The sequence below is a fragment of the Brachyhypopomus gauderio genome, chromosome 4 (genome assembly GCF_052324685.1).
Source record: "Brachyhypopomus gauderio isolate BG-103 chromosome 4, BGAUD_0.2, whole genome shotgun sequence".
Classification (NCBI taxonomy): domain Eukaryota; kingdom Metazoa; phylum Chordata; class Actinopteri; order Gymnotiformes; family Hypopomidae; genus Brachyhypopomus; species Brachyhypopomus gauderio.
The window spans coordinates 17214971-17232058 of record NC_135214.1 but is presented as its reverse complement, the minus strand read 5'-3'; the positions used below and the strand labels follow the sequence as shown (position 1 = coordinate 17232058).

General features: G+C 45.3%; 1 protein-coding gene across 2 annotated transcripts in view; it reads right to left on the bottom strand.

The window, feature by feature from the left end:
* kalrna (kalirin RhoGEF kinase a) overlaps positions 1–15468 on the bottom strand; it is a 151555-nt gene extending 136087 nt beyond the window's left edge. Inside the window, exon 1 of one of the 2 annotated variants that reach the window (XM_077002742.1) lies at positions 14530–15468. In XM_077002742.1, coding sequence (XP_076858857.1) covers positions 14530–14596 — 67 coding nt within the window. In that variant the 5' untranslated portion in view covers positions 14597–15468. The remainder of the gene's footprint in view (positions 1–14529) is intronic. The other variant, XM_077002744.1, reaches the window with a different exon arrangement.
* Between the last annotated feature and the right edge of the window lie 1620 nt (positions 15469–17088).

Genomic DNA, 17088 nt, shown 5'->3' with positions numbered 1-17088 from the left:
TCCTTTTTCGACTGGAGCCCTTGAAGATCAGCAGAATTAAGGAGTCGCACTTGTGCAGATTAAGAGGCTGTTCTGGGCCTAACAGGACATTTAACATCCCCACTGTGAGCATCCTGCCTTATCTCCAACATTCTCACGGAGCCATTTCCCCAACACAGAGTGCTGTTACCAGTGGACAGATCTTATTACACAGAGCTTGGTTCCACTCAAAAATGACATTAAAGGACATTAAAGCTCAGGGGCAGATTCTTGCTACGGATGACGAGTGTTTACTTGTCCCAAGGAAGCAGTCACACAGGCCCTGTATATCTAAAAGTGACTGTCATCTTCATTTCTTACCATGGTAAATCAATTTCAAATCATATTTACATTGTACATCTCAGTCAATTTCAATTCCATCCACATTTAAAAGACAAGCTGCTCATTGTGGTATTTAAACGAATCAATAAAACAATTATTGTTTATTTTTGTTGACAGTCAGTGTTGTCAATAGTCTTGTCTTATAACCATTTCCAGGGCTGACATGCTGAACAAATTAAACAATGTCAAAGCAACTCTCACAAAGGAGGCAAGGACTCTCACCAGCAGTGCTGTTCCCCACACATTCAACTCAAGCTCTTCAGCTCATTTAATAAACTCTGCAGAGGCCCAGTCTGCAGAATCTGTTTAGTCAGTCGTGGTCGGATGGCAGGAAGCTTTTGCTTGGCATCTCCTGGGGTCTGGACCCTACAGCAACATGGCACCTCGGTCAGCATGGCAAAAAGCCAATAGGGAAATAGCTGGTTGCTAGCGGCAGCATGTCCCCAGAAACGACACGGAACCCATCCAGATGCTGACCAGCTCACTGTAACCAGTTATGAAAGCTTTTACGTCCTTCCAATTAAAGAAAAGGAAAAATTCAATCGCTGCATGGTTGTCAACGTAATGGCTAAACAGGGACACGGTGGGACACGTCGGGACGCAGCAGGCGTCAGCCCAAGCACAGTACTGGCGGGAGTCCATGTGTGGTCAGGCAAATAGGGTTGTTTTCTCCATCAACTCCATAGGGCCTAGTGAATAGAGCTTCATGTCAGCGCTATTTAGGCCTTTTCCAAATATTCTGAACACACACACACAGACAAATGGATGCACACACATGTTCACACACGTATACTCACATGCACAGACAAATGGATAGACAATACACACACCACACACACACACACACACACACACACACACACACACACACACACACACACACACACACACACACACACACACACACACACACACACACTAATGCCAGGTCTCCTCAGCTGACTTAGCTACTGCATCGAGCAGTAGACGTCCCTGCACTCTCTTTAAACCAGACAAACAGAAAGAGAAAACCTTGACGACTCCAGCTCGGTGAAAACGGTTCCCCTCTGCTCACCCTGCTAGTCTTATTCTTCAGCTACTCTGTTCTCCATCTTCTTCCAGATACAGCACAGACAAAAATGCTACGTGTCTTTGTGTGTGTATGTGTCTGGGCACATATGTCAGTGTGTGCACATGTGTCTTTATCTTTGTGTATGTATTTGTCTGTGTGTGTTCATGGGGGAATTTGCATATGTGTGTGTGTGTGTGTGTGTGTCTGTCTGTCTGTCTGTCTGTCTGTGCACATATGTGTGTGTGTGTATGCATGTTTATGTGTGTGTGTCTGTGTGCGTATGTGTGTGTGTGTATGCATGTTTATGTGTGTGTATGTGTGTGTGTGTGTGTGTGTGTGTGTGTGTGTGTGTCTGTATGTGCGTATGTGTGTATGCATGTTTATGTGTGTGTATGGGTGTGTGTGTGTCTGTATGTGTCTATTTTCATGCATCAGTCGCAGTGCACATTATCATGTCTCAGACAGAGGAATTCAATACCTAAAACTGATGAACATTTCTTCCTAAGACATAGAAGAAAACGAACCCAGCCCTTGAGATAACACCTATAACATTTTTACACAGAGATGTGACATCAGTATGAGGGAGTGGCAGCAGAGTGCAAAGCCTTGTCCTGTTTCGCAGAGTCATCTCCAACTGTCTTCTGCTGAGTCATCTCTGCCTATCAAGGAGCCCAACGCTCCTCCTGTTCCTCACACTCCTGTTCTTCACACTCCTCCTGTTCCTCACTCACACTCCTGTTCCTCACACTCCTGTTCTTCACACTCCTCCTGTTCCTCACTCACACTCCTGTTCCTCACACTCCTGTTCTTCACTCCTCCTGTTCCTCACTCACACTCCTGTTCTTCACACTCCTCCTGTTCCTCACTCACACTCCTGTTCTTCACACTCCTCCTGTTCCTCACTCACACTCCTGTTCCTCACACTCCTGTTCTTCACACTCCTCCTGTTCCTCACCCTCCTCCTGTTCCTCACACTCCTCCTGTTCCTCACACTCCTCCAGTTCCTCACACTCCAGTTCCTCACACTCCTCATGTTCCCCACGTTTTACTCATCTGATGTATTACATCAGTGTGACGGGCACCGCCCTAGCAGATCAGTCAGCATGCAGATGTCCGGCAGCGTAAACGTCCTTAGCCATTTTCCAGCCAAACTACACCCACTGCACCAGTAGTCTGATCTGCTCCAGCACTGGTCTAGAACTGGGAACCAGTGAGATCCTTTCCAATGATGTACATTTCATTGATGAGGCTGAACTGTCTATTGACCTCGCTCTCTCTCTCTCTCTTTCACACACACACACACACACACACACACACACACACACACACACACACACACACACACACACACACACACACACACTGTCTCTATACACCTCCCTACATCCTCCCTTTTCCTCTCTCATTAGATCAACGGCCCTCTCTTTTAACTTTATGAACGCTTCTATTTTCTGCTAATGGACCCGTGGGTTTGTGCTGGCGGAGGAGGCGTGCTGGTGCACTGCAGGCCCTCCCGGGGCGAGCGTTAACCCGGCTGGACTTCTCCCTACCCCCCTAATCACCGCAGCACCACGCCCCACACATGCAAGCGCGCCCCCGTTCCCTGACGCCTTCATGGGTCTGACCTAAGTGCAGAAGCAGGTCCATATGAGGTAGTCACAAGCTGTTGCGAGTCTTGATGCGAAACTGACCTCGGATCAGTCAGCCACAGCCAGACGCCCGGCGGCCGCGTAAGGGCTCTTATCACAGACAAACGAGGCCCAGAGCCCTGGTGCTGCAAACAGGGCCCCTGAACATCCATCAGAATCCCACAGCTCACCTGCTTACACACACACACGCTCATTATTTGGTAGGAAACCAGTTCCATGCCATTATCTGCAAGACATATTTTCCTACTCAGCCAACCGAAAGCCCTTTTTATGAATTCAGTGAGTAGGTCTCGGACTGGATGGCTTTTCCAGATGTTCCTAGTAAGCAGGATTATATGACTCTTACAGGTCCGCTGTACAAACCTCTGCAGTGTCTTTATAAAGTGTGAGCCCAGTGTAAAAGTGAGCCCAGTGTAATGAATGTGCGGCCCACAGACGTGACGTGAGGAGGATGACATCATGAAAAACGCTCACCTCAAAGGCATCTCGCAGTAGAACATATTTATGTTGGGTATACGTACGCTACATATACACACACATCGCAACATCGTGCCTTGCTTTAAAATGTTTGATTTCCTCTGTTTCTTTTTAAATATAAACCTTGTAAGGGTTTTGTTAACATCAAACAACTCTGGATGTAGGTTAGGTTATATTTTGCAACAATCAGCTTCACGTGGCTGGGTTGAGTAATGTGTGATGATGAATGCTGACGTCACATCACCAGCACACCAGGAAGCAGTGAGGGGTGGCAGGAGTCCCAAGGCAAATGCTCACGCTAAGCAGCCACGCTAAGTTCCTCCAACCCGGCGGAGAAACCATGCTGGTTTTTTAAGTGTGTTTGAAAAGCTAGGTGTTTCTCCCTTATTCTGCTGAATTTCTTCCAGTGCTTCCATATCACACTCTCTTTCTCTCTCTCCCATAGCTCTGTCTCTCTCTCTCTCTCTCTTTCTCTCACTCTCCTGTTATATGCAGTTATGACAGGCAGTGGATATGAAATTCTACCCTCTTTTCTATCCCCAGAATCTGCTTCATTTCAGAGCAGGGATCTTCTTTATTTGTTTGTGTCTAAAAATACCCACCGGATGGGGAAGGTGGATGTATCGCCAGCACAACCCAGAGCTGCACAACTCAGGTGCAGCTCTATTCAAACCATCATCCAGTCCATGTAGTTTGTATATCTGGCAGCACGGGGCGATGCACTGAAGCACCACAGAACTGCAGCTGAGCGTAGCCCACAGGAGGCAAGAGGCCCAGCGTGGTGATTAAAGTGCGGCTTCTGCAGACGTAGTAAACCTGCTGTAGCCCAGGCTCCCAGTATTTGCCAATGCACGGGTCTTTTCTGGCTCCCAGGGCTAAAACACAGACTGGTTAGACACTTTATGTGGTGTTGAGGACTGTCAGAGGAATATCTGTCCACAAAACATGCTCATAAAACACAACAGGAAATAATCACACACACCCCAGCCCACCACAAATGCACATATACATGTTCGCTCCCCTTCACCATATCCCCCAACACACACACACACACACACACACACACACACACACACACACACACACACACACACACACACATGCCCATTGCCCCTTAGGGATAATAAGAGAAATACTTGTGCACCACAACTTCACTGGAGTACTGATGAAGCTGCTCCCCACGGCCTCTTTCTCCCTACTTGATTAAATAAAAAAAACAATCACGTTTCATGCTGTTGAAATGCTAAATGCTATCTTCTCTCTTCCAGCAAATGAAACAGTGACCCTGTGACATCTCATACACTCACACATGCACACACACCCACACACACACACTCACACACATGGCTGGCCATTAGCAAGAATTACAGCTAGCCTATAGACATCATCACCAAGAACTCATGCAGTCTAACACATACATTGAGAAACTGAGGCATACCAGTATACTATTCAAAATGAGAGAGAGAGAGAGAGAGAGAGAGAGAGTGAGAGAGAGTTGGGCCCGTGCTGTCTGTTACGGTGTGGTGACAGGAGTGTGTGTGTCGAGCTGCAGTGTAACTCTACAGGAAATGCTGTGCAATCACACAGGACACCCAGGCAGAGGAGCTCAGAGCTCAGGTTAAAAGTCATTAAAGAGCTTTGATTGGTTTTTTAATAAATTGAAATTTAACAGCATGAAACATATGTGAGTTAAAGTGAGAGAAATATATAACTGTGTTTTAATTTGAGTAACTGGGAAGATCATCTTGAGGGAGGTATGAGGTCGAAGGGGAGGAACACACACCTGCTGAGTGGAAGGCTTGAACTAAATGAACAGGGCTGGTGGCCTGTGGTTTTAGTCACAGACGCTGTAAAGATGCAGGGGTTACTATGACTGATCATACACAGGAACACGCACAGCAATCCCCACGGGTCATTACCTCCTTTACCCTCTCTTTCCTGTCTCTCTCTTCTCTCTCTGTTTTTCTGTCCCCATCCTCTAAAAGCATTAGCCAAGCAGCTTTCTTTCACTAGTGCAGTTGAGCTCTTTGTTCCGCTTACCGCATGATTTTCTGTCTCTTTGAACGTTAATTCAAGTTCACTGCATGTGTGTGTGTGTGTGTGTGTGTGTGTGTGCTGAACACAGCAGTGTTTGCTCTGCAGGGCTTCATTTTCAGATGTCATTTACAAATCACCTCCGAGTACAGGACCCTTTCAGTACTGGGGCTCAGAATGCTGGTCAGTACTGGGGCTTGGGCCACTCAGTACTGGTGCTTATTTTTAAAGGCTGGTAATGTCTGTATAAAATTTCTATGTATAAGCACTATTTAAATGCACATAGAATATTTTAAAAGTGCCCAGCTAACACCTGCCATTTGGTCCAAATTGGAAGAAGCCAATCAGGGTTCACATAGTGTACAGAGAATACTGGAATACTCCAATAGTCAGGCAACTGAATTCAGAGTGTGTTGAATGACAATTTACAACCGACTGTAAAATGTAATACATTCACTGGCCACTTTATTAGGTACACCTGTCCAACTGCTCATTAATGCAAATGTCAAATCAGCCAATCACATGGCAGCAACTTAATGCATGTAGGCATGTAGACATGGGCAAGACGATCTGCTGCAGTTCAAACTGAGCATCAGAATGGAGAAGAAAGGTGATTTAAGTGACTTTGAACGTGGCATGGTCTGAGTACTTCAGAAACTGCAGATCTACTGGGATTTTCACACACAACCATCTCTAAGGTTTACAGAGAATGGACGGAAAAAGAGAAAATATGCAGTGAGTGGGTGCAAATGCCTTGTGTTGCCAGAGATCAGAGGAGAATGGCCAGACTGGTTTGAGCTGATAGAATGGCAACAGTAACTCATATAACCAGTTGTTACAACTGAGACATGCAGAAGAGCATCTCTGAACGCACAACACGTTGAACCTTGAGGCAGATGGGCTACAGCAGTAGAAGACCACACTGGGTGCCACTCCTGTCAGCTAAGAACAGGAAACTGAGGATACAATTCACACAGGCTCACCAAAATTGGACAATAAAAAGGTTGCCTGGTCTGATGAGTCTCTATTTCTGCTGTGACATTCAGATGGTAGGGTCAGAATTTGGCATCAACATGAAAGCATGGATCCATCCTGCCTTGTATCGGTTCAGGCTGGTGATGGTGGTGCAATGGTGTGGGGGATATTTTCCTGGCACACTTTGGGCCCATTAGTACCAATTGAGCATTGTGTCAACGACACAGTCTACCTGAGTCTACCATCTCAGACTGGTTTCTTGAATTCACCAATGAGTTCACTGTACTTGAAGGGCCTCCACAGTCACCAGATTTCAATCCAGTAGAGCACCTTTGGGATGTGGTGGAACGGGAGATTCACATCATGGATGTGCAGCTGACAAATCTGCAGGAACTGCGTGATGGTATCATGTCAATATGGACCAGACTCTCTGAGGAATGTTTCCAGTACCTTGTTGAATTTGCCACGAAGGATCAAGGCAGTTCTGAAGGCAAAAGGGGGTCCAACCCGGTACTAGCAAGGTGTACCTAATAAACCTAATAAAGTGGTCAGTGAGAGTGTGTGTGTGTGTGTGTGTATACTATATATATAGCTATAACAAAGTAGAAGAGTCATTCAAATTCAACCTTCATCCTCTCCACTGAAAGATCTATTCACCATTATTAAGGCAAATGATCAAATGATTAAATGATATCTTAAGATGCTATTGGATGGGTTTGTGCATACTGTCTGTCTTCCTGCTTCCCTTCCCAACGCTCTCGACTGTGGCAGTACAGCAGCACCCAGACTCGGGAAGCAGCCCATTAAATATGCATGACTCCTCTCTGGTTCCACCCATGCGTCCTTGGGCCGGCCCGAGCTGCGGCCGGCCCAGCACAAGTGTTCCCTGGCTGGCCAAGGTTGACGTAATGCCCTCCCCTTCTGGATGTGAACACGGGGGAGGTGAATCCTGCTATTTCCATACCTCTTTTCATGTCCTCCTTTGATCTGGGCTACTGCTCCCTTCCAGTGAAGGATGCTTGCCTCTGGGTGAATCTCCGGTTCGCATCGGTAGGAACTACCATGGCAAGCTCTGTGCTTCACAGACATGGGCTACACTTAGCGGTGGGGTGAAGGAGTTCAGGACCAACTTAGGAACATCTCAGCTGCGGCCAGCACATTTTATGTTTGCCAAATTCTCACACTACAAGCATTCAATCCGCTAATTAATAACAAGGTCATTTGTTCATGTGTCCAAAAGTTAAAGAGGGCTTGCGAAAAACAAAATGGTGAGCTGTAAAACTAAATGACTAGCTGTAACCACGGTGTCCAGTGAGCTCTGTAAGAAACTAGACAATGTTTTGGGAGAGGGTTGCTGATATAAAGACCTGAAATTCTGCCTGTCGACATTTGTGCTGTGGTGTGTGTGTGTGTATGTGGGGGGGGGGGTTCGAGCTAAAACCAATGAAACCCATTACTGTCCTTGCGGACTGCACTGTATTAGTGCACACAGTGCCCCGCTAGTCTGGTGCCAGACTCTTCTGGCTGGTCTACAAACCTCAGTCTTCTGCTGTGAAGCAATCCAGTCATCCTCACATAGCTATCAAGTGTCTGATGACACACACACACACACACACACACACACACACACACTAATATGCACTGGGATGAGTATACACGTATAGAAAATCAATAGCTCTTAGTGCGAAGCTATTTCCCACCCTTGCTAAAAGACAGTAATCACATAGCAGACTCTCAAGCCTCCTGTCAGACCTTATCCAGTTTAGCAGAGGAATAATTCAATTATAAGACAATACACTCAACCCACGATGCCATTCCCATCCTGATATAGCCAAGGACGCACAATGCAATGCAGCCTACTCTCATGAAAATGTAGTGCTTATAGATCTACTGACTAAATTAAGCAGGAAAGAGCCAATCGTGACATAGTTCAATGTGAAATAGTCTAAAATGTAAGGCACTCAAACAGTGCTGAGAAAAGTGCTGAAAATAGATCTTAGTTTCTATTGGCTAACCTTTGATCTTTTGTCTTGTGGTTCGCAAAACACAATACAAATCAATCAGTAATCAATTGATGGCTATACATCTCAATGCCCAGTACAGTATTTTGACACATGCCTACATACAATGGAGAGCAGAGGTAAATGCTGGAGATGTTACAGCACTGCACTATAAACCCACTAGATGTAAAAGGAATCTGGGGATCTTTAACAGAATCACATATAGGAAGCTGCCAAGGATCACAAATGATCAACTGCTCACAGACTACAGTTAAACATGTGGACTAGAGTGGGTGGAGTGGGTGGAGATACAAAACCTGGGACATTGTTAAGGAGATGATGCAAACGTGCAGGCCGCCTCTGCTTCTCCGGGGCAATGCAGTGACACAAAGAAACGTGCCTCAACCCACAATATTCAGTTGGGTGCTGAGCAGTAAAATTACGATTCCCATTTGGGGTTCTGCACATGAATTGGAATTGATAGGCCTACTACATTGGCGGTACATGGTTTCTAAAAGCATTTTGTGATGTTGGAATTGCGCCCTGAGGATATCTCTGGGAGGTCACTCTAAAACCAAGCATTTGGCAAAAAATAGCTGAAAAGCAATTCAAGTACTTGAACGCTGTTTTTAAGGTTTAATGTTGGAGTATTCCTTTATTACTTTTGCTTATGATGAAGAAAAAGGGCTTAAAGAAAAAAATTATTGATCAGCTACTCACCCAATCATGCGTTTCAAGTCTTATTGCAACAAAATTCACATCCACATGGTTGTGTTATAATTAGGCAGTTCTATTAGAATCCTTGTAAGATTATCATACAGCTAAATATCATACAGCTAGAACAGTTTTATGCTTTTTTAGCATAACTGACAGCAAGTTCCACAGAACAGTTTTATAGAACTATGATATCAAGTGAGACAGGGCTATACAACAATCATTTGTTCACCACTGCTGCCAACATGACCATGTTCAATACTGATATCACAAAAGTAATTAATATGCAAATGAGCCCTCTCATCAGTCAATCATTTTTTTGTATTGTGTGCAGTCAGCAGTCTGACAAATCTCAAATGTTCCAGGTGAGTGTTGTGTGGATCTTGTGATTAATTTACCATTTAGTCAAAATGGATGCCAGTCTTTAACCACCATGTGTTATAAATCTACAGCATATGACACAATCCCACTCTAAAAGCAGCATTACCATTACTTAAATGAAAATGAACCCAGGCATAGTTTATCTCTGTACATTAGCGTACTCGTAATATACTGCAGCATTTATCACAAAAACATAAAACATCACCATATGACCTTTCTCCATATTGTTGAGCGGGGTCCAATGACAAATATCATTCTTTACCAACAATGTGTTTACAGCAAAATAAGCGGAGCTCTAAATTACTGAGCAATTTATCCACATTCCAGGCGCTGAGAGTTTGCAGTAAAGATTTAAGGACTACTGCAACTTTATCAGCGAAGGGTCAGATGCCTACCCAGAGTCCTCTGGGGCGTCTCTTTCCCAATCCATCTAAAAGCTTCATTCAGAGCATGAGCTAATAAGATCCAACTCCATTAGCCGGCTGCGCTAACTGTCCCCCTGCACCAACCCATATGTTTCGTCATGGTGAATAAAGACACTGCAGGCACCTTGAGGAGGAGGAGGAGGAGGAGGGGAGGAAGAGGAGGAGGGGATGCCCTGCCCTCCCTCTCTTCCTCCTGTTCTCCCTCTCTTCCTCCTGCTCTCTCTCCGACATCAAATCATGACTCAATAATCCAGTCAAATCTTCTCTCGCGCTCTTTATTACCCATGTGGCTTGCACTGGCCAATTAGCCATCTGCCTCACTAAAAGAGCGCGCGCATGTGTGTGTGTGTGTGTGTAAGTGAGGTTGAGTAAGAGGGTGAAAGAAGCATATCAGAAGCAGAGAAAGCAGACAAAAACAGAACAACAGACACAAAGAAATAGAGACACACAGTCACTCACAAACAAAAACGCCCACACACATAAACACACACACACTCACTCGCAAATATACATAGAGACAGTGAGGCCAAACTAAGGGTGTGTTCATTGTCCCAGATAAGGTCCGTTCCTCCCTATTGTTCTCCTCATGTTGTGTGTGGGGGGGCACAAAGACGCCATGATGTAGGGAGTGGAGGAGGGAGCACACACACACACACACACACACACACACACACACACACACAGCTAGAACGAAGCCACTGTGTGTGACAACACAAACCTACCCACTGCTCAGAGGAGTGAATGAAGCCAATCAGTGCTGAATGCCCACAGCATGGTAGGGCCTTTTAAAGACTGCAGATCGAATAATTCTAATTTAAAGGTAATGTACGGCACCAAAGATGACATGTTTCTGCTTACAGAATTTAATAATGTACCCTATGTCTGTCAGAGAAGTGAAATAATTTTAGCTTGTAATATTTGAGCACAATAATTAAATATCACCATAACAATGCAGCCAGGGTTTTTCTGCGTGTTAAGGGTTATGGGTGTTAAAGGTCGTGTTAAGGGTTAAGGGTGTTAAAGGTCGTGTTAAGGGTCTTTCTGCGTGTAAACCCTTGCATGTGTACCACTGTTACTCACCATGCCTGCAAAAACTGGACGCATAACATCCACTATTCCTCCCATAACAAAGCAGGAAAGGGAAGAGATAGAGGTAGAACGCTAACCTGTGTTCATATCCCCTCCAGATAAAACACAGACAACCGATATTCGCTCATACACACCCCTTGTATATTGCTTTGAATTCATGTGAAAAATCTTGGCTCTGTGTAGGATTCCTTAAAAGCTGAATGTGTATGATGCTAGTGAGCTCGCACTAGCTTACGCAAGCTGGCGCCCCACGTCCCGTCTGCCCCTGGCTGAACTCAGCAAGGAAAACATCGGATCTCTGCACATGCTCTGTGGGCTGGCACATAATACAATAGGAATTGCGCTCTTTTTTATTCCCTGTATTGTGAATATGTAACCACCAATGGTGCATAGTGTAAATGTTTCGAAAACCTTTACACTCCACTACTGACCTCCCACACTTCCTGGTGCTTCCCCACTTCAGCTCTCAGTATCTCTTACTGCTTCACTGGGTACATACTATATAATAGTTTTGGTAAATGAATGAAAGAACCGTGACTTCATTATAAGATGGCCCAAAGTCAGCTGAGCTGATATACCAACTTCACTGATGCAGGCAAAAATGCAGAAAGGTTTTGTTTCGCTTCAGAGCCAAAGCAAAAAAATTTATAAATAACACGATTCACCGTCCAATTACTTAACGACTGACCCGTACACTGCGAGTCTGGCATCTCAAATTCCTAATAGGCTTATTGTTATTTACCACTGAGTGATTTAGATTAGCCCCATCACTACCTGCATCTCCTGGCCTGCTTTCCACAATGATATCATTCATGGCTTCTGACGCCCTGGCCCGACTCCCGGCTCATTGAGCGCTTAGGTAATCGATGAAGAAAATCCTCATTGCTCAGAGTGGAGTACGTTCTGAAGAAGAAGGCTGGAGCCAAGCTCTGCAGCTGCAGTCTGTCAGTCCCACAGGGAGGCGATCTCTGTTAAAACAGGACGGCCCAAGCTGTACCGGTATTGATTGGAGGGTTGGACCACTGTGAGCATCTCCCACCGATCACCTGAGGACAAGCAAGTCCTGGCTTTCCTGGTTAAAATTCAACAACTGATGGCGAATGACCCTTTTTCCAACAGCTGGGCCACCTCACGCTGAAGCGAACACAACAATGCATTTTCTCATTTCTCCAAATCACTTATTTCAAACGACAGCCCAACGAGAGGGTGAGGACAGGAGCTTTATGCTCAGAGACACCAGTGGGTTCAGGCTTCCTCACATGTGGGCGAGTCTGAGGTGAATCTGGATGTGAGTGTAACTCGTGCAGGCGAGAGTCCCTCGCTGTCAGGCTGAGGAACATAAAGCCACTTCAGCTCTCGTGAGTGGATTACTGCGCGCTCGGTCGCATAATACCTTTCGGGCTGAGGACAACCCTGCCCCCCCCCCAGCGCAACTAAAGCAACAGAGAAGGAGCTGAACTCCGACTTACTCTACATCTTGTTTTTGTGTCTTTCCTTCCCTCTCTCTTTGCCTTAGTGCAACTCTGTCCAGCCTTCTCTCTCATTCTCTCTCTCTCTCTCTCTCTGTCTCCTTTTGTCAGCCCAACTCTATCCATCTCTCTATCGTTCTCCACAGCATTTGGTTTCCCCAGGAGACAAAAGCTGCCATGACGTATCAACACATTGCACTCATGACATCTCCCTATGCTGGTAGGCGCAGTTGTCCTTATATCCACTGAGGGAACCGCAGCAAAGACGCTCTCCCCTCTCTGATAACGCACTCAGACCTCCACACCATCTGCAAGCCATCTTAGATCTCTCCCATGTGTAGAGCTGCGGTCTTTAAAGCCCGGCCTCCACGTCCAGATTGAACCAATCATGAATCCACTCTGCAGCTTCAGGAGCCCCTAAGGCCAGCGTTGGGCTCTGACATTCTAGATTCTGATTCTAGACCTTTGTCTGGAGCAAGGACCACAGAGGCCTCTCGGACCATTGAGCCAGTGCCACATTCGCTCCAAGTGGCTGCAGACAATGTCTTGAAGTCGTCCCGCAACACCCCGCTCCCTTCAACACATGCGCGGGACAGGGCCGTCCACCCACCACCATTACCGATTCAGCGTTCAGATGGTTCGACTCAAAGAGGCTGGTTTGCATTAAGGTGCCACATGAAAAGGGGAAAAGTCCCTTGAAAATGTGACCTTAAGCTGAAGAAAAACCCCCATCAGGCCCCCCCCGTTCATGCAGACCACGCAACTCAGCAGCACGGCGGCGACACGTGGATGCCAAAGTAAGCATTTCAGATGAAGATCAAGTTCTTCGGTGATCTCAGATGTACAGTGTATGCAGACTTGCAGAAACGCAGTGCGATGGGTGCAGACAGCTCAGGCACTGGCACTGGGAAGGCAGAGACAGCAGGCAGTGCTTTGATGCAGGAGAGAGGAGCCCGTGACTGCTGGGGTGTGTCCCTGGGCCTGCTGGAGCCGGGTTTTGTCTGCATCCATGTTGGCAGCGTGAGGGAACTATAGCTAATGGCACTCACATTCACATTCAACCTTTGTAAGAAACCACAGAGACGTATTTATAGCTATATAAGTCTCGCACATATTGTCCTCTGTCCTAAGTTTTATTTTTCTATTTATTTGTTTATATATATAAAAAAAACTGAATGTCTATAGTTTGGGACTAGCTTAGTGATGGTGGTGGCAGTTGTAGAAATTTTTGGCCATTGTACCAAATTTTTGACCATTTTTGACCATTGACACTTGCGACGCTGGTTCCTTTAGATCAAAGATTCTACATTGAACCGCACAACTCCGGGTCACACATACATCTCAGTTCTCCCAGTTCATCAGTATGAACCAGCCCTTACTAGAATGCAATGGTTAAGCATTCACCATTTTCATCTCCCTGAAGCAAAAGTACTTTTTGACATCTCCGCTATTCCATACCGAATTAGCAAATCACGTTATTATATAGGAGCAGAACCGGCCACTACGGCACCACCCTCACGTTTTCAGGAGGCGACATGGTCCATTCTGCGTGTTCAGGTGAAAGTGAGAACAAATCAATTGACAGTAAGAAGTCTAGCTGTCAAACAAAGACAGGGTCTCGCCTACTCAACTCAAATCACTTTAACTCAAAAACCTCTAAGATTGTGTGGTTTTTCAAAACAGGTTTAACCCATTTGTTTGTTTGTTTGTTTGTTTGTTTGTTTGTTTGATTGATTGATTGATTGATTTAACTAGTTTGTTGCGCACTGTTCTTACAAGAATGGTCCGTGCGTTTGGACTGAACCGCTACTGTGCATATTTGGGTTTTTGAGTTGGCTTCATTGTTCCCCGTCAAAAATGTAACTGATTCAAACAAATAAGATCGGCGATATCGGTTCATCCTACCTGCTTTGTAAAACGGGTCCGTATCCGAGTCATTAGGTCCGTCCTCGGCCGCTTCGGCAGAACTCATCGTTTCTCCTTCAATACAGAAATCAAATGTAACGTAGGCTAAAGTATATCCAGGAGATTGCGCGGTACTGCCAGTACATTAACCACCCAGCATCCTGGAGCTGATGTCTTCAGTACTGGGTCTGGCTCTGGGTAGCGGCGCTGCTTTCTTCTCTTTTGTTTCCGATCCTCCTTCTCCACAAAAACGCGCCTGGACGCGTGGGACACGGTGAGAAGATGCGCTTCAAAATCACTGCAATTCTGTTTAAATCAATACGTCCACACTGCGAATGTATCGTGAAATCAGCGATGTTATGAACCTCCGATGATGGTCCACTCCAACATCTCCGGAACCAGGCGCCCAGAAACAGGGTCTCATATAGACAAACTGGAGCGGTTCTTAACGCTGGTGGTGTCACCAAAACACCTACATGTCTTCTGTTTCCTTCCTCCTTCTTGTCTTTCCTGGTTTGCTAAAATAAAACATTTCATTTAACAGTCCTGAATCAAAATCACTGAAAACAGTGTAAAAGGCATCTCCACCGACAGGTCCTGACAATAGAAGTGTCCTCCGCCCTCCACTACAGGACTCGGTTCTGATCCACTTTCATTGGCTAGTAGTTTGGAGCAGCATCCTCGTATGTGCCGAATAGCCTGTAGACTATAAACAACAACCTCAGTATCGCAGCGGTGTAAATTTAAAATACACAAACGTTCATAATAACACGGGGAATGGGTTCATGGTCTATAAGATACCGAGCGGTTCATGGTATATTAACGATGAAACAGTGTTGAGCCAAACACTCTACAATCTTTTAGGCGTCTGGTAGAGACGTCTGCCTGCTAATATCTGCTTATCCTTAAATCTCAATCATGCATTAAGCAGATATCTAGTTATAGGTTATGAATCAGATTTGGAACTGCAGACTACACACAAACGTCCCGTCTCAACAGCGATACGGTGTCTACTGCCCCCTAGCGGCCACCGGCGCAGGCGCCTTTACAGTATTTTACAGTGGGCGACAATATGAAGGGCGCTGCAAAAGCGCGTAGGTTTCCACAGACGTTACATATGCTTGAGAAGTGCGTGGACGTTTAATATGTCAAAATACATTATTATTTCTCTATACTAAATTGACCTATATGCATATGAACATATATGCCTCCACTGTACTGTGTGACTTGTGGTACTTTTTAGTTCAGTTATATAACACATGGCACAAGAGAAAGGATTAGGTATCACTCGCATATATTTTAGCTAAATATTCTTATGTGAACCAATGAAAATATACAGGACATAACATACAGACATCTCCCTCTCCGAGGTCTCTTTTTGACTTTGCTAATACTTTCCTAACGTACATAAACATCAGGATTAGCATCATCCATAACGGAGGTTAAAAAAATACATACATATGCTCAGCATTTGTAAAGCACTTTCAAAGCACTTACTTGAAGCCCTGGCAAAAGTAATGTAAAAAGCAGTCATGACACGTGGTCCTACCTCCCACCGCAGAGCCTGAACATATTACCCTGCTACATCCTGCACGCGGCGCCCAGCTGCACAGCGCGTGCTGCCACCTCAGGTAGGCCCTGGCGCGTGGACTGCCAGCCTCGCGATGTCGTGCAGGGCAAGTCAAAATCTGCAATTCTGTTTCTGTATGCAATATTGATTATATATATATATATATATATATATATATATATATATATATATATATATATATATATATATATATATATATATATATATATATATATATATATATATTTATGTAAAATATGAAAAGTGATAGGCAAATCTACATTTTAGCCTGTCCTCTCTGCCTGTAGTGGCGCGTGCCTCCTGCAGATGTCCCCGCACTACCAACAGGTGCTTTCAAGTACCTCCGCAGAGAAGGACTAAAATACCTGGACCACACTATTCTAGTCATTTCCCATCTATCTTTAGAAAACAATCTGTTTTACTAGTTTACACTGATATGACTGCTATGTGATCATTCGGTGACATATGGGATCTGCTGTAAAAAAAAATAGCATACATCATTATGGGAAATGAAAAGCGTCCTCGTGTATCACGTGACTTAGACGAGTTTCGCATTCGTTATAATCAGTCAAAACAATTGAACCTAATCTGACTATGCAGCACAATGCTTTTGTTTGTTATTTTGCTTCCACCTCATACTGTTTATTATGGACACCTACGCACAACGTGTTCTCCTGTGTGTGCATGTGTGAAAGTGAGCGTGTGTGTCAGGGTGTGAGTGTGTGCATGCATGTTCGTGCTTGCATTTCTGTGCACACATGAACGTGTGTGTACCTGGCTGCTCCACCCTGGCACCTCCACCATGGCACCCCCACCCTGGCACCCCCACCCTGGCCCAAAGCCAGCTTCCTCTCTTACATGCAGGCCTCCTCCAACCCAGCATATGGTTTAGTTATTTAATGGCCAATCCAGGCACACACTCAGAGCAGGAACACTGAATTATGAAGACTGTGGCTGGGTGTATTGGG